General features: G+C 38.7%; 2 protein-coding genes across 2 annotated transcripts in view; one reads left to right on the forward strand and one right to left on the reverse strand.

Moving 5' to 3' along the window:
- Positions 1-7,219, reverse strand: part of ACMSD (aminocarboxymuconate semialdehyde decarboxylase) — a 37,619-nt gene extending 30,400 nt beyond the window's left edge. Inside the window, exon 1 of the mRNA XM_027656251.1 lies at positions 7,181-7,219. The gene's annotated coding sequence lies outside the window, so the exon portion shown is untranslated. The remainder of the gene's footprint in view (positions 1-7,180) is intronic.
- Positions 7,220-11,901: 4,682 nt separating this feature from the next.
- TMEM163 (transmembrane protein 163) overlaps positions 11,902-26,345 on the forward strand; it is a 94,178-nt gene continuing 79,734 nt past the window's right edge. Inside the window, exons 1-2 of the mRNA XM_027656252.1 lie at positions 11,902-12,427; positions 17,404-17,523. Of these exons, the coding sequence (XP_027512053.1) occupies positions 12,271-12,427; positions 17,404-17,523 (277 nt within the window). The 5' untranslated portion in view covers positions 11,902-12,270. The remainder of the gene's footprint in view (positions 12,428-17,403; positions 17,524-26,345) is intronic.

The raw sequence follows: 26,345 nt of genomic DNA on the forward strand, positions 1-26,345 counted from the left end.
TTCCTAAATCAGATCTATTTTCCCCTTCAGGACAATACCACTCACCCTCATCTAATATTTCTTGTAAACTTTTTAACAATCTAAAAAAAATTTCAGATGTTTTAGAAGAGCTCTGTTATAGTTAATCATTTTGAACCCAACAGAAAGTCCATTGAAGTCACCAGGAAACCCAGTTGTTTCAGAAGAGAGCAATCAAGCAGTGATTCAAAAAGTAGTTTTGAACCACTGAAAAAAACCAGACCAATTTAAATGAGGAATCACAGCTAAACCTTTCCCAGGATTCAGTAATGAAATGCAGGAGTGCCACTTTTGGACTGTGTCTGCTGGTCCATGGTGCCTCAAAAAGAGATCTGCATTATAAACCATAATATTTGTGATATTATTAGTGATAATGTTTGCGCAGCTCACTGTGAATACTACAGGTTGCAGTTTGTAGTGCATTAAGTAGAGCACCAAACAGTGATTGCAATGTACACACAGAGCACTTATTTCCTATCGATCCCAACGGATTTTGCCTGTGGGAAGTGACGCAGGCTCACGCCGTCTGCTCTTGTGGCTGACGCTGCAATGTCAAAGCAGAACTGGGCTGAGCTGCTGCTGAGTAGTGTGGGTTTGTGATGAATGTACATGTTGATATAAATCAGTGGTTGCTGGATGGGTATTTTAAAATTCCTTTGTCTCTAGTAACACAGCCTTTTCAGGAACAGAAAGGAAATACATGCTCCGAATATCCATTTTTCTAACACGCTTACTCATCTCTGCTGTATGTTCTTAAACAACTGGGTGTATTAAAATCTCCTGGGGGCTTGGAGCACAATCATTAGGATCACAATGTAGAGCACACACTTCAAATACTAGGGTTTGGATGTTGTTTTTCAGTGAATGTTCACCACTTACCAAATAATAAAGGAAATTCTTGTCACTACCTTTTTTCGCATGAAATCTGTTAAGTAGTAACAAGATTACATACCATTTGTGAAGCTCTCAAGTTTTGGATCCCAGTAACTAAATATGTGTGTTTATTAAAATTAGCCAATAATACAATTAATTTCTATTAATTTCTTATATTACTAACCAAATCAATCTTACATTCCATTCACCTCAAGCGACAAAAGGAAATCAGTTGCTCTAATTCAATGGAACTATATCTCAGTCCATACTTGCAGTTTGTAGGTGCTTCAACAGTCTAACTGAAATATAGTTAAATGACTTCCTAAATTAGTGAGGTTTATATGATTTTCTGTAGTTCAGTCAAGATCTCAGGATTTGTTTCATTCTCACCTGTGTTGCTATACTTGGTGTGTACTGCCTGTTTCAGACACTCACCTGCTTGCCAGGGAAATGTCCAGGGAACAGCAAAGGCAATCACAGCAAGATGGACCCCGTTCTATGTTCCCATAGAGGCTTCAAATGTAATTCCTTTATTGTTTGCTGAGCTCTGATGTTTGGATTTTTTTCCCTAACATAAAACCCAGGTACACTGCGAGTATATTTTGCCCTTTGGGAACCAGAAATAACAATGTTCAGACATCAGTGTCTGGATGCCTATGTTAGGTCCCGTGGAATCATGAGTTTATGGAGACCTGTGTTGCCAGGAATGAAACAGGATCCCCTGTCGAGATGGTTGCCAGGTATTTGCTCCTGCCTGCTCTTTCCTTCACAGTCTGGCTGTTGGTCACTGAGCAGAAGCCCAGATACTATTGCAGGATGCTACTGTAACTCCAAACACAGACACCCCTCTCCTTAGTTGGGGGTGTCTTCCTCTGGTCATAGCAAAAAAATGGGGAAGAACAAAGCCATGTGGTAAATGCAACATCTCACAGGAGCAGAGCAGGAGTCTGAGGTGATTGGAATAAGTAAATGGTCTGATATCAGTGTGACAGGAGGTGACAGATGTTACCTGATGTTCACTCTACTGACCTAGGCTTCCAAAAAGCTTGATGGTGTTGTGGTTGAAGGCAGATATCGTCGTATTTTTTATAGAAGTGTTACAAAAGAATTGAATCATATTGACCATCAAAGGCAAATACAAACCACAAGCACTTCAATGTCAAAGAATCATGTATTGTACTACCTGCAGCCATGCACTACATAGGGCAATTAAAGTTATAGTTCATTAAAGCTCAGGGGTAGCATAAATAAAATAAAGTTTTAAATAGAAAACAAGAACAGTCTTAATTTTGGCAATGTTTTGGTAAGTCCTTACAAGTGGCATTGGTTTGTACTCCTCACAAAAACCCAATTCAGAAACAACCTTAAGGACAAGTTTAACTTTTGTATTACGTGTTCCAACACCATAAGGATTTAAGAGCTGTTTAACACTAAGTTAATATTTGTTATTCCTTGGCCTGGGGTGCTTTTCCATTATGGACCCAGGCTAACTGAACTGGTTAATCCTTCTCAAATTCTACATTCCTCTTACAGTTAGATGTTATTATATTAGATAAAATATTCTGATACACTATCCTGAATTAGCTACTAAATAAAAATATGCTCATGTGGGGCTTATTTAAAAGCAACCTTCAACACTGCAGCTTTACCTTGGACACTTCCTAACACTTCAGCTGAAGCCACGCAGCCATAAAGGAAGCAATTTGCAGCATTGAAGTCACTCTTAAAATGCTAAATGCAGAAAAGGTTGGTCGAGTTTTATTCTAAAAAGCACATTGCACACATGATCAGCTATTTGTTGCCATGGCTGACTTCCTTTATTGCTCTGAGTAAATCCATATTTGAGGCATTAAGGGTGGGTTGGGATGCTGTTAGGTAGAAGTAAGCCAAGTGATTTTTAAGCCACAGTTCTTTCACTCATGCATAGTCTAAGAGCACAACAGATAATTTCTTATTTTTTGGATCTTTAGCATGTGCAATTATGGTTGAGTTCATAAATTAACTTGCAGTTAATGCATAATGCCATCTAGTGGGAAAATCAACAAGTCTAGATGCAACAAGTCTGTTTGGACAACCCATACAATATGAATCTAGGTAGTGTTGCAACCACTTAACAGTTTCAATACTGAATTAAGTTTTGAGCAGAACTATAACTCAATTGGCATGCTCTTGATTTTCTTTCCTAATTAAATTTCATTTAGAGATTGAATTTTCTGATCAATAGTATTACACAAACTGATAAAGGAGTCAATACGAAGAACTTTAGTGATACATCAGCAAAAACAACCTGTAATTACTGAGAGTTTCAGAATTAATGATCTTAATCTTCATAACTGTGAGGTCACTTTCCTATATCTGAAGATAAAAGAGGAAAAAAAGTGACCAAAAATCAAAGTTATATAAGATAAAGGAAATAGGTTTGTCATAAAAACATTGGAGTAGAAAAAGGGGCCTAGAGAGGCTATTGGCATCAGATAAGTAATATACTCCATTAACTGTTCTTCTAAACTGAACAAGGAAGGAACAACCCAAGAGGAGTAAGTCATCAGGATTTTACCTTCATAAAAACACAGCACTTGCCCTTTATTGCTGAATTAACCTGCTGTTAGATTTGAATTATCACTTTCTCAAAAAAAATGAGCCAATATAGTGCTATCCAGAGCAAAGTTGGGGAAGTGTAAGTTAAGAAACAAGAAGCAAAAAGCCAGGTCTATTTTATAACTAAATAACAAATACATCCAAGCACTAATAAGCTCTTCCAAGTATTGCCTGATGGAAGAAGTGTGTTTGGCTGCTCCAAGAGTTGAGTCTCAAAGGATTACAGAACCTACTAGAGTGAAGCTGAGGGGATTCTGGCATCTAAAATAAAAAACAAAGTGGAATGCTCCTGCTTTTTTTCCTCATTAGTTGAATTTCAAATGTTATAGGAACAAAATTATTTTCCTTGTGACACACACACAAAAAAGAAACAAACAAACAAACAAATCCAAACAACAAAAAAAACCTGTCTGACCCCAATATGGCTCTTGTTGACTCAGCCTGAAAAGTCATTTTGTGATGCATCTCCCGCTAACAAATGATATACCAAGACCCTAAATATGGCAAACCTCAGACATATGAAATGAAGATACTTTGGTACAAAGATAAGACAAAGTCTGTGGATAGGTTTTTAATTAAAGAAGTAAGTGAAGAAAGCAGGCCCTTTTGGACATACAAACCCTTCCTGAAGTCATGAAGACTGTGTACCTAACTACACTTTTTGAGCATATTAATTGGAAATTAATTAAACCAGTTGGCTTAATAAAACATATTACTTCTATTTACAGATATTGTCTCAGTTTGACTAAATTTATAAGTATAAATGCACCCAACTTGTACAGTCCAGTGACAGCTGTGATAGTCAGTGGATAAAGCAAATATTAATCCAAGTATATAAACCTTACCAATAAAATAAAAAATCTTAAAATACACATTTTCTAATAGAAGGATGTAAAAATTAAGTGAAATTTCTGGGACTACTGAAGCATCCCTGCAACCTGATACTGAAAATATGTGTAGTCTTGATGATGGAGAAGGAGCTGTCTGCATTACCACATGACTGCCTGCCCCTTGATGATTTCTAGGCATCATTGAAAGCTTGAGACAGAATTTGAAAGAAGCAGAAATTGAATTTTATCATAGTCCAATTAAATTATATGACTGACATCTCCATCTTCCTTTTTGGTTACAGGACAATTTTATTACAGCAGAGGTTCAAAATTTTACTGACATTTCGAATTTCACCTATGGATATCTTTTTAAGCAACCAGTAAAATTCAAATTTAAAAACAATTGAAGTTTGAAGTGGGCTTAATACTCTTCATTCTACAAAGAATATTTTTTCCCAATTTCTTATGCTCCTTTTCCTTGTAAAATTAGCAAAAGCTAGTAGCCATGCTCAACTCTATCACTGCTAATGTAATGTAAATGTTTTAATGGGGTTATTAACCAACAATCCTATCCATTTTTCTATAAATCCAGATCAGACAGCATTCACTATGGATAGACAAATGTCAATATTTATAGAGATCTGTTGCTTTTGCTACTGCTGTACACACAGAAAAAGGCCTGGCTGCAATACAGGAGAAATTTTTGGCTTTGAATTCCACAAAAAATGGTTCCCATTTCTTACAAGAAGAATGACACGAATTATGTGATTGCCTGTCTAAGAGGATGAGAAACAATTATGAGAATAAAGAATGCAGAAATCCATTAGAACTCTTCTATATGTTGTTGACATTATTTTTGCCTCTTCCAAAAAATTATTATCTGAAGAATTTAATTATTTTACTCACAGCATCTCCCATTGAAATGAAGTATTCAAACACAGATTGTATGCCAGGACTCAGGAAACTAATTCTATTTCCTCCAGCAAAAAACCCCAACAAAATCAATCAAAGAACATTAGGTGGGTAGCAGATTCCACTGGGTACTAGAAATTTGATGGCTATCAGAACTTAGTTTGATTTAAAGTGTCAAACATCTGCTTGAGAAGATGTAAAAAAGTTCCCAGAACTGGCACACTTTGAAATGTGTATAGTTTCCTGGTTATGAAGAACATGCTTTACAAAATATTAATTTTGGCAGTGGCTATCAGTCTTTTTCCAAACACTTCCTGTGATCATCAGAGCTAAACACTCAGCTACAATTCATTTGACATAAGAAAAGTGTAAAACTCTCTTTTCCAATTCACAAAACAATGTGGATTTGCTATTCAAAACAACACATAAATGTTATCATATCACAGAGTTTATCAGACAACTTCCAGAAAAAGTGAGCTGGGGAGTACTTACTTAACATCAGAGCAGAAGCAATATAAATATTATTGCTATAGATTAGTAGAAAGGTGATTTCCTCAAATACACAGTATCTTTTCATAAAGGTAAAAAGACAAGACTAAAAAAAGTATTCTTTTGCAGATGACACTAAGTGCCAAGGAACAAGACAATAGCCCTAATCAGAAATTAGATTTTAAAATATGGGAAGAAAAAAATAGATGTGAGTTGAGTGTTATTCCCTCTAAAACCTAACCTGTTGCATCTCTTTCCTGACATAGACAAATCCCATAGGTAAATGCAGCTAGTCTCTTTTCTCATTAAATCCCTACCTTACCTTCAAGGTACTGATTATGAGTCTTGATTTTTTTTTAATGCATAAGGTTAAATTTATAAACTATAAATATTTCATGAATGAAGGAGTCAAACCTGACTAGGAAACAAATGTACATCTACAGTTTCAAGTAGCCTTTTTAACAAACCCTAGGTCTGACATGATAGGACAAGTTCTCAGCAGACAGGTGCATGAGGAGAAATGGGCATTGACTTGGCAAGGGAAAAAGTGACCCAATCTGTATGGGATAAAAAGAATGGTTTTTGATTTCTGTAGTTCACTTTAATTCATGTTTAATCATATAAACCTAATGGAAAATAGTGTTTTGAAAATGAATGTGAGATAACATGAAGTTATGCACATACATTGGAAGTGTTTAGTTGTTAAGATGTTTTTGGATAGGAATTAACAAGTAATTATAAGTTATTGGATAAGTTTATTACAAAATTATATGGACTTTTGCTTCCTAGAAATTTCCTAGCTTTTTTTCTTTTCTTTGATGCACAAATGAAATCTCAGCTGCTTAAATTCATGTCATCCATCAGTAACACTTGGAGAAGAAAGATCTCTCCACATAACATGGGAAGCAGGAATAAAAAGTAAAAAAGAGGAAGATTATTATTTAAGTAACAGGTAGTTACCTCTTTAAAATTAATGTTCCCTTCCATTCCTCTTCAATGCTTGTGAATATTAACAATGAAATAAACCCACTGTCAAATAAGTCAGTTTTACTCAGTCATATAAAACCTGGAAACGAAATGTCTTCAGTGATATAAAGAAATAACATTGTTTGGAATAGAGACATGTAGTCTTGAATGACTGTATAATTTTTCTCTGAACAAAATAATAACCTTAGTTTTTGTGGTTTCCCATATTTACATAGCAATTTTGTCTTGAATGAAGAACAGCCTTTAAAATAGTTGGAAAATGCTCACTGTGAAGAACCTTTTTCAAGATCTTCTGCTCAATTTAATATGACATATTTTGCATTCTATGTTTTTATTCCTCCTTTGTTGCCACAATGGAATGTATCCATGCTTGTGGCTCTTGCTAGCTGTGGCATTTTTTGTAAATATGATCCTGTAACAACATTGTACACTGGAAAAGTAGGTGCTTATGTGAGGTGTTATCAATTACTTACCAAGGTCACCTCATGCTCTATTCTCTGGGAATCATATTATAGGCACTTCCTCATAGCCTGAAGGAAAAGATACTGAATTATCATATTCTTCTTTCAAAATAACATCCTGATTATTTTTGACCCAAGTTAATATTCAGTCTAAAAATGCCAAGAAGAGAGATGATTTCAATTTAAACTCTATTTAACCAGTGCAAGAGAAAACCACTAAACGACCTACATACATTGGATAATAATTTAAGCATGCTCTGCAGTTTAAAAATTAATGTAGTTTTGTTGCACTAACATCAACATTATTTTTTATTTTAAATTAAAAAAAATAGAGTGACTAATATTGGGCTGAGAATTATCTAGACTAAGTTAAAGGAACCTGGTATTTTCATCCTGTTGACCACTGAACGTGCTGTGGGGCTACACATAAGCTACAAACAACAGAAAAATATGTATCTGCCTGTATGCCATCAAGTAAAAAAACAAACAAACAAACAAAAAGGAGAAAAACATCCTACAACATGTAGCCTAATTTGTATTTGTTTGTAGAAGAAAACTATGGCAGGCAACCTTGCACAAGATGGTTAAGGGACTATTAAAAGAAACAAAAAGGTTCATGAAAACAGGCTGTGAAATAGAGAATCTAGAGGTTTTCATCACTAAAGAGTCATATTTAATCTATTTGTTAGAGTAGGACATGTCTAAACGGCAAAGAATTATCTGATCCAGAGACAGACACAAAGAGGCAGCTGTACTGCAAACTAGCAGAGCATTTAAACACCATAAACACTTACTGGAAGGTGTTGCCTCTAGGAAAATCAGGATAACTCAGTCTTAAACTCCGGTTCTAGAGCAGTAGCACTGAACATGATTTGCAGCGATGACCTTTCCGGGCCGATGGCTGCCTGTCCATTTAGAGCTGGGTTGGTACTGGCTTTGTTTGAGGTGTGCTTCCTGTGGAACTGAATGGGAATGCCATTACCTCCTGCTGTAGGTGCATGAAAGGCATATTGATGAAGTAAGAAAGTGAGCATTTTTTTTTAATGTCAACCATGAAACGTCTGATAGACCAAACCAAAAAACCATCCTGAGTTACTAATATTCCCTGATACTGCAATACAAGGCTTGTGACAAATACAGTATTTTGTTGCCAAAAGAAGGCAGTTTTATGTTGTGCCTGTATGAAATATAACCAAAATGAATGACATTATCTTGTTCTTGTGCCTTTAAACATACTAAAAAGTAATCACGAGGCCAGCTGATCAGCCCTTTCCAAATGTACAAGAGTGCTCTTAATGTAAGTGCTGCACTTAAGGTGGTGGTCAATATGGAACACTGGCTAGTTAATGTCAATGGAATCAAGCAAAATTCCTTCTCAGGAGCCTTTGAGTGCACCACTGTGTTCTGCCAATTCAAGTGAAAACATTCCAGTCAGTAGCCCTAAAAAGAAAAGGAAAACCAGAAATTCAAATGTGATTGATATTTTTCATTTTTTTTCAGTAGAGAAAAGGGTAGTGAGGGAAAGGAAGGGAGGAAAGAAAAGGAACAGAGAAAGGGAGAGAGAAAGAAAGAGAGGAAGGAAGGAAGGAAAGAAGGAAGGGAGGGAGAAAGAAAGGGAGGGAGGGAAGGAGGGAGGAAGGGAGGAAGAAAGGAAAGAAGGAAGGAAGGAAGGAAAGAAAGAAAGAAAGAAAAAACCCACCACAAATAACCACAGCAAAACTAGACCACAGACAATCCAGATGAAGAAAAATAAGAGAAGTCCTTTCTGTTGTTGCTGATTGCTGTGGTGCATGAGACTTCCATCCTATTTGGAATCAACTTTTTCTGAAAGTCAAAATATTATGGAAATTACAGGCAGTTCCAGCTGGGAGCAAAGTTTTGCAAGTGTGTATTAGTTTTGTAGCAGCTACAGAACATAGGATGATGTAAGTCCAGTTAGATCAAATCCAGAGATACAGCTCTTTTTTAAAAAATTGATTTTGACTTCTCATTATTCATATCCAACAAAGGGAGGTATGAGGGGCCAAGAAATAAAATAATTTAGTAATATAGCTATTAAAGTGAGGTATTTTTCTCTTCATTGACTGCCCACAGGTTTCCTATACAAGAAGTCTGAGAGGGCTGGAAAACAGGATGCAGGTCTTTAAAAACCCAGCCCTATGTCTTTGTCCAGTGGAAGAGAGTTTGAGTGAAAGAGGCATCATGAGAGTAAGAGACAGTGCTGGAAACCAGCTTTCAGCTGCTATGGTGTGGCAGTTTCTCTGCTTCTTAGTAGCTCGTTTATATAGATAATGGTCTGACCTGAAAGGCCCTTCATTGTGGATCTGCTTAATGTTTTGAATTTGTATTTGCTCAATACAGTCTATCTTCCTTCTCACATGGGGCCATGTTTGAAAGCACTGAGGAGACTCATTTAAAAGAAACTCTAAGACTCTTTGCAGGCCTCATATTCTTTGCTATAGCCTGAACACTATAGCATTTATACAAATAGAGGCAGCTGCAGTCACTGCCAGACACAGTTTTATGTAAGAGCAGTAATTGAGGACAAGTAAAAAAAAAAATAAAAAAATAAAAGAAACACATTAAAGTTTAAAGCTTCTGCTTTGGTGTTCATAGTTTCTTTTTTCCTCTTGATCATTTGGAAACCTACTCTTTTGACCTCTCTTTAAAGAAATGGAATTAGGAATCTCCAGGCACTTTCCTCTTGGGTTGCTTTCTGGAAGTTATAAGAATACCAAAATAGCTTAGAGAGACATAGAAAGGAAGTAGCATCCAGTGAGAGTCACTAGTCAATTTTTCATTTATGCAAGGAATAAGAAAGTTCTTACTGGAATGGGTCAGATATGGAGATCAGATATGGATTTATCTCCCTGAAAGAGGAAGGATCCTGCAATAATTGCTTTAGGGAGCATTATATCTGTTGCAGCAATTTCAAGGGACTCTTCATGACTCGTACTGGCTGCATGTGTATGCAAGGATGTCTCCCCAAACAGACTCACCAGTCGTTTCTGTATTCTACCAGTTCCTGAAAAGGGATTGGTCTCCAGCCCCTTGTCTGTGACCAGGTTAAAAAACTAGTTCTACTCATTTAAAGATTCTCATTTCACAGATACATATGGCAATCTATTTCTATGGTAAGTAACAAAAGGTAAATATTTTCTACTTTTTGTTCACCTCTCACATGCACTTGCGTCATCCATCTGCTCTCGTATTTTACAGGTTCATGGTCACCAGAGCTTAATAAACAGCCCATTAAAAAATCACGGTATTTTTTTATGGAATTACTAATTTCCAACCCCTCCCAACTCAGCCCAACCCCCTGAACAACACTTCCCTCAAAAGAACTCACTTGTGTTAATGTATGCAGGTGTGAAGGAACCTCTTTTGACATTAACATTGAATAGGCAATTTGTAATCTACTATCCATTTCCTGAGGGAAAAGAAAATACATTTGGCATTGCTTATATTCATATTAATGCTCATCCAACTAGAAGAGTGAGAGGTCTGGGATCACAAAGCAGAGTAGGATAACTAAAGGTGAAGGTGAAATTTAGGTAAGAGGCATGAAGACCTCCAAAACATTTCATATAGTAGGTTTGGTAGACTACATGCAAAGAAATCATAAGATTAAGTAAAAAGGAAACACCAATCCCTCACACCACAACAACCATCTCAATTCCGCAAGGTTGCCAGAATACCAGTTAGTTTCTAAGCCAGTATTTTATGTGACTTACCTTAACATTTCCTTACATTTACTTTTTTACTAATTAATGGTTTAAAATACAGCTGAAAAGGTTTTGAAGGCCAGTATACAGCTTTAAGAGGCATTTTTTAAAACTAAGACATTTTGGTAGTACTCTTGCTCTGACTATTCCCAGACAGGTATTACTAAACTGCTACAAAACTTTTTTTAAGGCTGATATCAGCAAGATTCTGATAATTTATAAAATCATGTCCCTTTTATGCTCGCATAAATATTAATTTCCAGCTGGCCTTTCTGTATTCCCCAAATTTGCTAATTCCTCAAAAGAGATGGGCAACCTGATCTTAATATAATTTAAATAGGGATTATATCCCTACATATCATCCAAGGACCAGGGCTTCAATACCCAGTTGTCTTCTAATGTTTCCTGGGGTCAAGTCAAAACACGAATGCAGTTTCACAATTTATCTGCATGCCAGTAAGCATGAACTGGGAGATTGTGTGAGCACAAAGAAGGCTTTGTTTATTTGCACCTCTCTATCTAGTCATTAGAAACCAGCAGAGAAGAAACGAGCAGCTCTGGCACAGATTTAGCAGCAAAATTTTACATTTTTAGAAAACATTTCTGTGCACCTAAGGTTTTAATTTTGTCCCTATGTTCTTCTGTAGCCCTAGGAAAGGCAGGTGAGCGAACCGAGAGCAGCCCTGAAAGCCAGCAAGTCTCCAGCTGTAATTCTGTGTTTCAGTATGTTGTAGGACAGTTTTAGGCTGATAGTGGTAAAACCAACTGTAAGTGTCACAGAGCGCCAGAGCTGGGGGTTCTGAGAGGTGCCAACGTGAGATGATTCTATTCTAATCCCGAAAAAGGGATCTGGTAGAGGGAGAATGAGCGAACCCCCGGCAAAGGGGAGCCGCGTTTTTACCTGTGCGAGGGAGGGCGAGGCGGACGGAGCCTCGCTCCGCAGGGCCCGCATCCGCAGCCCGCGGGAGCGACGGGAGGGCTCCGGGTTTGGACAGTCCCTGGACAGCTCTTCCCTCTAAGGTTCCGGGAGGAGGAGGAGGCGGCAGAGCCTGCCACGGCGAGGGGAGGCTGACGAGTCTCCCGCTCTTCCCAAGCCGCTCCCGCCGCCGAAGGAGCTCCCTGGGGCGGGGAGGGGACGGGCAGCGCCGGGAGGCGGCACCGCTCCCCCCCTGCCCCTCTCCGCCGCCGGCGCGGGCAGTGATGAGGCGGCCGCGGGGAGCGGAGCAACCGGAGTTTGTTTGCTGCCTGCCCTCGTCTTCCCTGATGCTCTGAGCCGGAGTCTCCTCCTCTCCCCGGGCTCGCACCCGGGCTGGATGCTCCGCTCTCTTTTCGCTCCGCTGCCACAGCCGCCTGCCGCTTCCCGCCGCCCCGCAAGAGATGGAGCCGCCCGCTGCCCCCCTGGACACCACCCCGGACCCCGCTATCGTGCAGCCCCCCGGCGCCAACCCGCCGGTGCCCCCTCGGGAGCAACAGCAGCAGGAGCAGCTGCGGATCGGGGAGAGCGGGCAGTTCAGCGAGGGGCTGGAGGACAGAGGTGAGCGCCCGTCCGTCCATCACCCGCCTCCCTGCGCGCTGCCCTCGGCCGCTACCTCCCCTCCCTCCCAAGGAGCCTGACACCCACCCCGACAGCCCTGCCGACACCTTCCCTGCAGCACCCTCTCGCCTCGCTCTCCTGGACCCACACCCTCCTCTTTCCGCCACAGCATCCCTGCCCGCCCCCTCCCCTTCAGCCCTGGCAGCCCCACACCGGCTCCAGCCCCCCGAGCTGCCCCCTCCAGCCCCACTCTCCTCCTGCCCCACCGCCCCCGGCCGCCCACCGCTCCCGCACTCACTTCACACCCCCGCGCCGCCCTCGGAGCTTTTCCCCGTTTTAGCTCCCGTGCGAGCGCCCCGCGACAGCTTTGAAGTATTTTTATAAACTCTATTCGTGGTTGTTCCCACCTCGCCCGGAAACTTGCCTGCCTGGCGGGGGAGCGGGTGCCGGCGGCACATGGCTCCATTGGCAGAGCCCGGGCGAGGGGCGCGGGTGGCTCCCGGTGTTCCCGGTGCTCCGGGGAGGGCCGAGCAGGGCCAGGCAGGGCCGGAGGTTTCCTGGCCGCTGAGGTTCCCTGCCCGGTCGCAGCCGCCCGCTCCCCCACACCCCCCAGCAGGGGCACATCGGGGCGTAGCTGGGGGGGGTCCGCCCCACCTAGGCTGGGGGCTGAAGTAGGGGCACTGGTCTCATGCCTGGTCTCTCTTTCCCCGCCATACATTGCACTTTCACATAACTCGTTTTTTGTTATTTACCTAAATACCTGACCAGGGGTGGAAAGCTGCCTGACACACCTATTTCGGACATCTGTTCAGGGTGTGTAAGGCACTCACGTACCTGCCGCCCACAAAGGCAGCTGCTATTTTAACCCACCCATTGCCCTATCCTCCACACCGCCTCCAGGCTACTCTTCCACACAATTTGTCTCCATTTTTTATTTCATGTATAGGCTTCCCTTAGCCTCTCTGTTGCCTTTTTTTTTCTTTTTCATTTTGCTTTCAGCACCCCAGAGTCCTTTTTGTGTTCAGTCTTCATCCATAATCCCTCTACACGTTACCCTCTCTGTCTCCCATTCTTTCCCCAGCTTTCCAAATGCCTGTACCTGCTCACAAATCCTAGACACAAAGTACAGAAGTAAGAGGGAAGAGCAATCACCACCTTCCTGACAGGTTTCAGTCATGCTGGGGCAGGGGACAGCCCTTAATCAAGGGGTACCCTCACTGTCACCAACAAAGGCAGAGGACAGACATTGTACCTGAGGACAATTTGAGGCTTTGGTTCCTGTTTTAAATAACGGGAGTGAGGAATTTTGATTATAGTTGAAACATTGAAGTTTGATTGCAGAAATTTTTAATTTGTGCCCAGTATGACAGAGAGAAAGTTAAAATCTGTCCTTTTGGTATTAAGGGTAATTCCATAAAACCAGATTGTCTGTTGTTCCTAAACTATCTCTTTCAATGAGGGAGATGAGACTAAAGCTGCTGATTTTATTTCCTTCTTTGCCTTCATGCTCTTCTTACAGCCCTGGCAGTAGCTTTCTTTTAGCCTTTTCTGTAGTCACTGATTCCATGTACCAGGATAATTCCCAGTCATTGCAGAGGAAAATCTGGTATGCTTTTTGCGGGTTGTCCCTGTTGAAAATGTTAACAGTCTGTCCTTTCAGATCGTACTTTTTCTTACGATCCTTTCCAATGAATCATAGCAGATCCAGTTATAGAGATGATGCTTCCCTGTTTGCTAAAAATAAAAACTAACCCTAAATTTTGGAACAAGATATTTGCTCTTCAAGAGCCAGATCCAAAATCAATGATAATTTTGTGTATTGTGTTCCTGAATTAACATTCTTAGATTAACAGGTTTTTTTATTAGCCTTATCTCTTCCACAAATTCTAGCTTGACATTTTAAAATAATCCCTTAGCCAAATAGAAAAGTACTTCTGGTAAGTCAGCATATGGTAAAGAATATCCTAGAATCACTTCAGAAATATGCCAAGCTTGTGTTCTGCAACTGTTAGGCAGGTTTTTTCTCCTTCTGATTTTTTTATGGGAAGAAAATCTGTTAATATATGAAGATACTGAAAGACAAAGTAAAAATCCAGTAGATTTAACCAGTTCATCATCTTTTCTATACCTTAAGGATATCCATGTGTTAAATAAATTAATGGCAGTAAAATTACTCAGTTTGTTAATTTGTAGGTGCCAGCTCTTTTTTTTTTTAGCAATGCAGGTCATACTGAAAGATTATCTTTCAGCCTCCTGTAGATGCTTAAAACTTGCTTTCTTTTGGTCAGTGGAAAAAATATGGTGGTTTACCTTGTGAATTGTGTTGTTGTGTGTAAATTAATGAGCTGTCATTGCTTCTAAATGATTTTCATGCTATGGGCTTGGTAGTCATGTGAATGAGTCTGTATTATTCTGTGCCAGCTTTAGGACACTCGTAAGAATTATATGATCTTTCTCAGGGTGGAAAATTTTAGATAGAGAAAATTTATGTGAATTATTTTAGGAAGGAAGGGATCACATCCCTGGCAGCTAGAATATGCCAGCCATTTTGAGAGACAGAGGGAAACGCACACACACACGGCAGAAGTGGTTCAGTTTTATAAAGATCACAGTCTCTGTCATACTGGACACGTGCTTGACATGTGAATAGTAATCAGCAGTGCTACACTAGTTGTGGGGCTCATTATACATTCCTCGATTTAATTAGGATATTGTTTGATTTTTAAATATCAACCATGTATGTTGGACTTCCCAGGTAACAGTGAGCTGTAGCTCGTATGAATTATAGGATGTCTTTAAAGAAAGAAACAGGTGAGGTTATCTGTCATTCTGATATGTGTTTATTTGAGGTTTGAAATGTTGAGAATCAAAATTGGCTAAGCAAAGCTACTTTGCTTTACGTTCCATCAAATTTTGGGCCATTATTTAAAATCCTTGGTTTGGGGAGGGGACAAGAGGGGTGGAGACACAAAATGTGAGAAGATGTGTTTTCTCTATAGCTGTGTTAGCAGAAATCTCTCCTATATTTCAAGATGTGTTGTTAAATTACCTCATATCAGACAGCAATTAAACTGTGCATCGTTATATATAGTAGCAGAAGATAGGCCAAACATTAGGGGAAAAAAAATTCTTCACACAAATGAGGGCGAGCATGTGAGAAATAGCTGTGCAGTGCTATCCCTAACAGACTCAAACCTCTCAGAGTTGTCATCTGGCAGTTTTCATGTATTAAACAAAGAAAGAATACTCATAATAAGAAACAGATATCATTTCAATGTAGGGCCAGGTGCATGCAAGTTTGCAGGTTCTTTTCCATTCATAAAGGGGGGAGTGTGTAGCACAAAAGCGTGATAATATTTGAAATTTTCTAAGAACACAGTACAAGCATGAAATTCTCAGAGTGGCTTTTTGAACTGCCGTAAAGAAACTCTCTCTGCTTTACTGTAATTGAGGTGTAAAAAGCATGAAGCATTTTCCCAAGACAGCGTGAAGCCCACCAATTATGCTAGGATTAGAACCAGTAATTTTAACAGACTTCAAGTGGCAGAATAAAATCTGATGGCTCAAATTGTTGCCACCCCTGGACGCCTGCCCCTCTGCTGACACATTGCTGCCCCCAAGGCAGAGATGTCTGATTCAGTTCTGTGTTGATTCCAAAACCATGGCAGTTTTCAGCCAGTATATTAAAGTCAGTTGAAATTATCTGTTAAGGTTAATAAACTTGGTTAAACACGGTGTCGATCCAGAAGGACACTGAGAACCTGATCAGGTGTTCCTGCCTTGAAAGTGGCTATATCCATCAGAGAGAAAACTGGGGAAGGTGAGGATAATAACAGAGTCCACTGTTACATTTTGATCTGATGCTGAGTTTACCAGAGCCCTTGTTCTCAACCCTTAGTCCAGCTACAGAAAGTTGTGCTATTAAACCAGTGTCCCAGTTCAGTGCATTCAGTGCAGGCAAATCTCTCTGAAAAGTGCTCATCACCTGAGAGGAACCACCCACATCTTTTGGAGTAATTAATTAAGAAGCTTAAAGCCATCAGGTGTTCTCTCCAGTTAAGTAGATTTGAGCTGGAACACGCTAGTGAAAAAAAAAATGTATGTTTTAAATGAGCTGAATACATTAAACATAAAAGGATCAGAGTGGAATATACAGAAGACAAATATCTAAAGACTGCATGCATTTTAGAAGCGGCTTAAGATTCAGACTGAGAGAATAAAAACCAGAGAATACTGTTAATTTATTTTTAACCTGCATTCTCTGTGATTTAAGATGAGTGGAAATAAGACTTCCACAAATTAAAATCATCAAAAAAGAGAGAAAGCAACCGCATTCCCTTGTGTTCAACAGACTTCTGCACTGATTGCAGTAAGGACAGAATTAGTTCCTCACTTAGCTCCTGATGGGAATGTGTTCTTACCTCAAATGAAGGACAATACACTTCAAGATGTTTTTTCAGCTGCAGTTGCTTTCATTCTAAGGCTTGCCCGCTTTTACTTCCATGCACAATACGTGCAGTATATCCCTGTGCATCAGGAGGTTTTTCCACAGAGACTGATGAGCACGAGTTTCTCTCCTGTGTTAATTATATTCAGGATCCTGGAGCTCTGATACAAGGTTTGATCTGAATGAGCACAGGACTGAGCCATTTCTTGTGTAGATGTACAGGTGGAAAATGTTAAGTGGTGTGAGTTCCCATAACTGCCCTACAACTGCAGTACTCCTTTCAAGTGATTGATATGTGGGTCGCTCTGTGTGAAATCAAAACAGCTTGAGTGTGCTTTTCTTGCTTACTCGCATGTTTCTGGTGGCCTCAAGCACTCAACCTTAATAATGTGAGCAGGAATTGTTTATGTATTGCTTCTATATGTAATATAGAATGTAAATATATGTAAATATAGGGCTGAACTAACACAGCTGTGTTTTTAAAAGGAGCAATGTATTGTTCATACCCTCTTTGCTTATTGCTTATCAGGTTTACTAGAAAGCAGTACAAGGCTAAAACCTCATGAAGCTCAAAGCTACAGAAAGAAGGCATTGTGGGTTTCCTGGGTCTCCATTATTGTCACACTGGCTCTTGCCGTGGCTGCTTTCAGTGAGTATTGGGAATATTTTAAATCTTCACACCTCTTCCTTTTTGTTTTTCTTTTGGTCTCAGAATTTTTCTCTTTGTGGAAGCTTTCTTATGTTTTTTCTTTGCAGCTGCTATAGAGATTTCTCTCTGGACTGCCTGTGTCTGCATGTTGCTTATAAATTAGTAAAACTGTTGGCTTTTTTCTGCAGAGGATAGGGTTGTTGAAGGTCGGAGAAAGAAACAGGAGACATTGCTTCCTGCTAACATTTATGCATGTGGAACTGTTCATTTTAGAGAATAGTGTAAAAAATCATTATGCAATGGGTTGCTTTTAACCAAAGGGGTCAAATATGACAAGTCTCAATCCACTTGGGATTTGCAGTGGGAACACTATAATAAAGAATACTGAATTGTAAGGGAGAAATATAAAATTTATCTGTATTACACTGACAGATACCCTAAGACAACACTAATCTGGAAGAGAAATCCCAATTTCTTTTTTAGACTGGTGTTTTTCTAAAAGTTTCAAGGCATTTTTCTAGTTTACCTTTACACAAATAATTTGAGTGGAAAAAAACCCAAACCAAAGCCATGTGGAAAAAAAAAGAAATATGTTACTATTATTTCAAAACTGGGGAAAAAAGCAACATTGTGTAAATATATATTTTAGTTCAATGTCAATTTGTAGAATACAAGCTTTCTATCTTGGTCAATTAAGTAACACATTAAAGACAAAAGGAAGTGTAGAATCTGGAACAAAATCTTTGCAGTGGCACATTCTCTCTTTGAAAGAAGGAAAAATCAGAAGTGACTGAATTCATGTGTTTATATAAACAAAAGGAAAGCTCCATCTAGGAGACATCAAAGAAGTCTCAAAACATCAATCTCAAGCTTGATATAGACAGACTTGCATTATTTTTCCTTTTTTTTTTTTTTTTTTGAAGTCACAGCAGCATGTCTTTTATTATTCTAATCTGCATTGTATGACCTGCTGCTGGAAGTTGGTGTCAGCTCCCAGGAGAGGTTATTAAAATCTGACCAAATGGTCTCTGAAAACTCAAAATATATTACTCAGAGCAATTTGTATAGAAACACAGGTACAATAACTTGATTCAAAAATAAGCAAAAAGAGAAGGAACACTTAAAAGCACAATCTGACACTGTAAAGAATTGTAATGTTAACAAGAGAACTGAACAAGTTTCCATTTTGTTCTGCTTCATGAAAATGCAGTAGTCTGTCTTTGCTACTGAAGCAACATGAAAGTAAGTACAGTGTTACAAAATAATTTTTTTACCTACTAAAACTATAGTTTTATTGTGAAATGGTTTGATTTTATTTTACATTTTCATTTGTCAGTGTTGTAAGACATAAGTGTAATACAGATAACTAAAACACTTTCTTTTAAAAGGATCTTTTAAAACATTTTGTAAGATTAGTTAGGGATTTCAGAAATTTTCTGAAACCTTTTATTTTTTTCTTTTTCTTTTCTCCCCCCCCTCCTTATTTTTGGAACTCTGTTAGCGTTTAGAGAGAAAAAAAACCCAGCAAAGAATGTAGTCCCTGCCTGGATATACTGTGGTTGCTTACTCAGCTGGAGGGGATTGGCATTGAACTACTGAAATCAGCTGTTAGTAGTAGACTAATTATGATGTTTTTGGAATGTATCTTTCCCCATGGTAGAAGCTAAATTTATGAAGAAGAGAAGAGGAATCAGCTCACAGATATATATTAAATCTGTATGGAATCTCTTAATAAGCAGTTGACAGTTAACTTACATGCCACAAAAGCATTGCCAAGGCTTTTCATGTGTGTAGTAAAAATTTTAAATCTTTGAGGAAAATACAGTGACTCTTCCAGAGACACTTTGTTCCCCCATGCAAATTCAGAAGTTCTGCTCAGTTTGTCATCTCACATTGGCTGCTCTCTTCCTCTGTGCTGTCCTTTTAGCAAGTTCCTCTAGCCAGTCCATGAGTTGGGAGAGGTGCCAGGTGACCAGAATATGCTGCCTGTTTGATATAAATGACTAGTTGTCACTTTGGGGTGTCTGACACTGACAATTCTTTGCAAACACCTGCTATTTAAAGCATCCTCTTTCCGTTTCACCTCTTGTCTGTGATGGTGAAGTGTTGGCAATACAGTCCTGATGTTCCATTTCAGTGAAAAATGAGGATCTTTTGCTAATAGTTGGGCTACATGGGCTGTATTCTCACTACTCTTTCTGACTCCTATAAATTCTCTTCCTACAAATTTCTATTTTATCCTCTTACAGGCTTCAAAATTCTTTCCTGCACATGTATTTCATGGTGCTGCTTTTGCAGCACTTAATATAGTAAAGATACTAGGCCAGGGAACTGATGTTATTTGATAAATGCAGTTGAAGAAATGGAGGACGTGAAAGGTAAGAAAAATACCAAGGGGAGTGATGCCGATGTGGAAAGTAGGGAAGTGGTTCAGGAGCCTGCTTTTCCAACCAAGTGTTTGTAACTAGACTTCCTTTCCTTTTGTTATGGTCTACTCACCATCCTTCCTTTAAAGACCAGTCTAGTTGCTTCCAACACTATGCTTTTCCATCATTAGAGTAAGTTGGAATGGTTGATCTATGGTAAACAAGGCTTGAGATCATAGAATAATAGAATGCTAAGGCTAGAAAAGACCTCTAAGATCATTGAACCCAACCATTAAAGCTGCCCTACCACTTTCATGACTAAAGCATGTCCCTGAGTGCCACATTCACAAGCTGTTTAAACACTTCCAGAGATGATGATTCCACCACTTCCCTTCGCAGCCTGTTCTGATGCCTGCCCACCCTTTCAGTGAAGAAATTTTTCCTAATATCCAATCTAAACCAACTCTGGAGCAACTTGCAGCCATTTCCACTCGTCGCGTCACTTGTTAGCTGTGAGAACAGAGCAACCCCCAGCTCACTACAACCTCCTTTCAGTTAGTTGTAGAGAGTGATAACATCCTCATTGCTTTGATGTCTCTGTGTTACTTCCTGTTAGAAAGAACCTGTGTACAGTGTATCGTAAGGTGTAAAAATCCAAGCTATGACATACTTATATACACCTCTATAAAACAGGTGTATGGTATGTACTCTCTGTGGGATGGGGTGTTTTATGGCCTGAAACAACAGAATACAGGGTGTTTTATGGCCTGAAACAACAGAATACAGGAGTTTAAACACTGACATACACATCAGACTGTGTCTGTGCTCTGGATCTGGAAAGCTCGGCTAGGCTAGGCTGGATATGGAGCAGGAGTGCTTAAGGGAAAGTGAAGTTGTCATCTTTCATTCACTAATACTGAGAAGTAGGACTTGCACCAGCCACGAAATCAGGTTTTCCCCTTAGCTGAAAGAGGATATCTCTTACTATCAGGTACTTAATAAACTTAACTTTACTACAGAAATGCTGTACTTGTAAAAGACCATTTGGAAGTTTTGGCATCTGTCTCTAACACAGCTCCTGCACCGTGGTAATCAGTTGGTCTCACTGGCTTTGGGTCCTGTTGGAGGTGCTGTTCTCCAGCACGTAGTTGCATAAGGATTCAATAAAATCTCTACAGACTTAAATTTGTAAGGTCCTTGAGGTCAGTGGAGCCCTATGGTATTGTCTTTAATGGTTGAAAGTTAGGTGCTCTCGGAATCTTTTGACATTGTGGTTTTGTGCAATACTTTTATGATCAAATGTTAATCTATGCCTGGTGAATAAATTAATTTTGCTCTTCATTTCAATGCTGCCTGAAAAATTCATGCTTGTAGAATTCCCATCAAGAGTGGATTTACATTGTTATAAATATATAGTAATAAACTGTGTCTGAACAGGATAAAAATTATTGAAATGAATATTAGATTATTCCGTAGCACTCCAAGTAAGTACTGGAATAATAATTTTAATATAATTGTTTCTGATTTACAATAATACAAGAAAATGATAACAAAACATGAACATCTTTCTGGTTTGTTTTTTTTATTTGCAGTTTGTGTCTGTGTAGTATAAGGCTGCAGTGATTTCATAATTACAACTATAACTTCTTTCTGTGGCTGCAGTATTAAAGGTTCTTACTAGCCTAGTTTCAGAATCATATTTGAGGATGAGGTACTATTGCAGGTGGAATGGAACTCTGGTGTTTTGAAATCCATTCTTAGTTTCTTGACATTTATGTTACTAAAACATAATTTTGAAGAATATACAAATATAGGTTTTGCTGTTCCAGTTTGTTTTCTGCTCTGCTTTGATAATATTGTCAAAACAGAGAACAAACCCATTGTCTGCTATTTTTTGTCCTACAGAGACTTGATTCACCAAAAGCAGTGTGTTCATTCATCTTCCTTATTGGATTAGCTAAAATGGTTTCACAGTGAATGGAGTGGTCATATCAATATATCAAAACAATGTACAGGCCAAATTCTGCACTAAAAATTCTCTTTGTAGTTGGAGAAGATTTAGAATGTGTGCCTTTGTAAACGTGAGCTTTGTCAAGGGCTTGCAGACAGCCCATCCCAGTGTGGTCAGCCTGTGTGCTGATCATCCCAGGGAGTGGCACTGGGATGCTGGCAAAATACTGGGGAAGTCACAGCAGGTTGTCCAACCTATCTTCATGTTTGCTTTAGAGATCACTCCTTTTAGATCACCACAGGCATGTTTAAAGTTTAGCTGTGTAGAAATAACTGAAAACTCGAGTGCAACAATAGGTCCATGATTTGAGGTCATATCCTGGTAGTCTGGTGCAGTAAGTAAGTGTTGTTATCTTGATAAGGTGAATTGTGTTAATCTGTAGAGTATCTCAGCTGGAAACTTGGTACATACAGTTCTGTAGGTGGGAGTATTTGCTATTATAGGATTAGCTATTGGGCCATGGGTAAGATATTACAAATAAATGCAAAAGACACTGATGTTCTGATTTTGTATACAAAATCATTTGTGTTTCAGAATTAATCACTAAAAAAATATTTATTAAAGTGAACTTTCATATACTGAGATTAGAGAGGCATTTTGTTTGAAATGTGTGGTCCACAGTCTCAAAAATTTCTTGGTAGGTCTTAGTTTCAGAGTAAAGCTTCATGCTAATTCAGATTCTAACAGACATATATAGATGCCAACAAACTTAGGAAGCGGCTCCAGGTCCACTTTCTTCATTGGAATAACACTGAGTCGTAAAGTCTCATTTGGGTTAGCTGTAGGACGTGACTGCTGATTTTCCTCCACTATTATGCTACTCTGGTGCATGTAAATGAAGTTACATGGGACAAATACTGAGCAATCAAAGGTGTCATTCTCTGGATGCTCACATGGGATGTATTGATGTAATCTGTCACTACTCATCTCAGACAACTGAGATGGGGAGCGACTATATTAATTTACTGATGAATATATCATTTTCTCAGTGACCCATTCCTATTCTTGCTTGAAAAATTAAATATAAGTGGGTTTTCCCTTATGTTTGCACAGTACTTAGTATATCCTAGGCACAGCTGTGAATCATAATAATACTATTAATAAAAAATGTAGGGGAAGGTTCATGGTTCTGAGGCTCTCTAGTTTGGATATTCAATTCAGTATTCTTTAAAGGTCACTGAATTTCAGACAAATGATGGGCATTCAGCACTCAGGCCAGGTTTAGAGTGTCTCAGCTGGGTACTAAACAGAGCTCTGCAGGATCACTGGCCACATGAAAAGTCTTGGTCTTTGTGTTTTATCTTCCAGGAACTATACAGAATTACATTTCCTACTCCTAAAAACCTGGGAGTTGTTGTTCTCTTTTTTCTTTCTTTTTGTTTTTTTTTTTTTTTTTCAGTATAACAGATTACATTTATTCAGAAAGTTACATTTCAAGTCACAATACCACACAGACACTTAAAAACAAGTAAAGACTAAATACAGAATAGAACTGCTGTGTGGTAGTATGCAGATCCCTCACTTTGCATATTTTTCAGGGCATTTAATTACATCAGTTACAAAAAGACAGATGCTTCAGGGCTGTAGTCTCTCAGAAGCATTAATGAAATATGGAACTTAAATTCCCAAGGTAGAATTCTGATATTGGTGACACTTGTGCTTCCCTGTTGTCTCTGTTATAGCTGCACCACTAGAGTCAAAAATAGAGTTTGGTCCTAATCGTATTACATGCAAGATCTAAAGGACAAAAGATCCATTTTCTGGGCAACACTGGCAGAAGATAGCCTTTTGTATAGGTCAGTCTGTACTTAATAACAGGAAAATGCAATTTTCATTCACTGAAAATGAAATAAGAGGCCAGTAAAGGCCTGCCTAATTTTTTTTCAGGCATACAAAACTCTAAGTGACTTTCTTGGGAGGAGAAAATAACATATGGATGTCAAGTTCAAGACTGATAGCTGTTGAACAGAAATGTAGGTCTAAAATCTGCAATGTTTCACACTTCATGAAATCTTTTCCTTAGCTGGCAGGAAAAATGATGGTAGAAGTCTGTGAAATCCAGAACAGGCTATACAATGGTATTTGAGCAGTAAACAATTAAAAAATTGTTGTTGTGGTGGAAGTTTATTAAAACAGCCGGGTTTGTGTTTAAGTGCTAGCCTTTAAAACACAGTAGCCTGTTGTATTTTTGCATTAAGGAATTGCAGTTTAATCGTTTCTTGTGCTAAGTACTTATTCCTTTCTCATGGGAGAAGATCATCCCAAAGAGATTTGAAATTAAACCAGGATACCGATATTTAGGGAAAAGTAGCACTGCAACATAATTACATGAAGAATGAGAAACATGCAAGTATGTTAAATCTAGGCTATTTAATGTAATAGTCACAATCACAGTTCTTTCCCTTGTTGCTTTATTTTTCCTTTCCAAGATTTTGTTGGGGTTTATTTTGTGTGCAAGAGTCTGAAATAAGTCTGTGCAATATCTAGGCCAGGAAGAACAGTAACATCCTTGAGATGGATTAACATCTATGTTATGCTGCATAATTTATACCATATATATAATGTACATATTCTAATATATATAATATTTATTTTATAGCAGGAGGTTTTAGACTCTTGAAATTGGGTCTTCAGCTTTGCCATCCGGTCTCTGCCAGGATTCTGTTAAAGTCAACTCTGTGTTTGATGGTTCAGAGGTTCCAACTATGAGAGTACAGTTGAATAACAAAGTGTAATGTACAAATAAGTAAGCTAAATAAATAGGTATTGTTAAATAGTTGGAGGGATGTCATGGATCCTACTCATATCCCTGAGAGAATTATACTGTGCCATTAGAGACAGATGTTGTTACAGTGTGAATTTTTCATATGGGAAAAGAATTGAACATTTAACGAGGAGGGTTTAAGGCACTCCAACTAGTGATAACTGGATGGTGTGGGAATGATGTGCCCTACAGCCATCCCCAGTTTATGGTGGATGAAAAATGTGTTTCTTGACTAAAAGTAGAGAGAAATAATTAGAAAAAATTAGTAATATTAGGTATATTGCATGTGATGGGTATTAATTGTTGTCAATAAAAACCTGTTTGACTTTTTATGTATAAAATTGAATATAAATGATCTTCTAGTACAAGTCTCAGTCATTGCTCTTACTGTATTTGCTATATCACATAAGAAGTGGGCGTCCATCTGCCCTCTGGAGAACCATCACTGCAGTCCTAAAAGTCAGATGTATTTTCCATCAATCACTCTAGTCTCAGTGTTGCAAAGTAGTACCTCAGCTGTTGCAGGATTGTGCAAAGGTATGAATGTGTTAAGAGGTTTCTGATACACCAGTAGAATTGGATTTTCATAGTTCATGAGATATTTTCTCTGCTCTCCCAATTAAAAATTTTGCTTCTTTTTTTATTGGCAAAGGTGAAGTTGTACTTTGCATCTGGAGCTGGAAATCAAAATTAATGAAAGAAAATACATGTTCAATATTCATTGTATAGTATCACTTTATTGTTTGAATTTAGTGAGGATATAAAGCACTACTGAATTTGTAGCAGTGAAACTAATGAAAATCAGAACACAGCTTTCTCCTCCTTAAGTTTTCTTAACTTCTGCCAGAAATTTTGAACTATTCATGTTTTTTAACTTAGTAGAAAATAAAATGTAAACAAAAATGTAAACTTAAACCTGATTTATTTTTTTAATAACATTTGTAACCTTTGTTTACTTGGAGGTTGATAGTGCTTTGTGTTTCCTTCTTGGAACTTATTCTCTGTGATTTTTCAGTAACAGTGCTTGAATTCCTTTTGCTGAAAGTTGGAACTTGCTACATTTTAATACTTTTTCAGCACAGAATTTTATTTGCAGATGACTTATCTCATTTTGGTAGGAGAACCGAACTGCACTCCAGGAGAACTTAGTAAAATAATCCCGTAAGTAATATCTGCTTCTTTCAGTGCACTCCAGGTTCCAGCAGCTCTGTACCTGGCTGCAGCAGGACTAACTGTGGGTTGGATGACATATGTGCTTCCCTGTGTCAGCTCTGGTGCTGGCTGAGAAATGGGAGCACCAGGGAGACTGTGGGGATGTACAAAGTGGTCACAGAGAAAATCGATTGTAACAGAGGGTGATGTGTGAATAGGTGGCACTGCTCCTCCTGAGCTCAATAACCTGGTGTGAACTGATGGACACTTTGGGTTCTGAAAATGCAAGAGCATAAACCTTGTGTCCTGCATACTTCTATTTTTTTACATGCTGTGACGCTTTTTGAGGAAAGGAATATTAATACAGACCTTGTGAACAATCCAGTTTGATAAAATGATCTGCTATTTTGTATGAAAAAAGTAGTATTTATCTTTATAGGTGATAAACTGTACTGGAACCTGGTTATGCTGTGTTAATCAGCTGTGCTTGTCCACTGCAGTTCTGAGCATTTCTAGCACACAGTAAAAT

The sequence above is a fragment of the Corapipo altera genome, unplaced genomic scaffold, assembly GCF_003945725.1.
Source record: "Corapipo altera isolate COAL_440 unplaced genomic scaffold, ASM394572v1 68, whole genome shotgun sequence".
NCBI lineage: Eukaryota > Metazoa > Chordata > Aves > Passeriformes > Pipridae > Corapipo > Corapipo altera.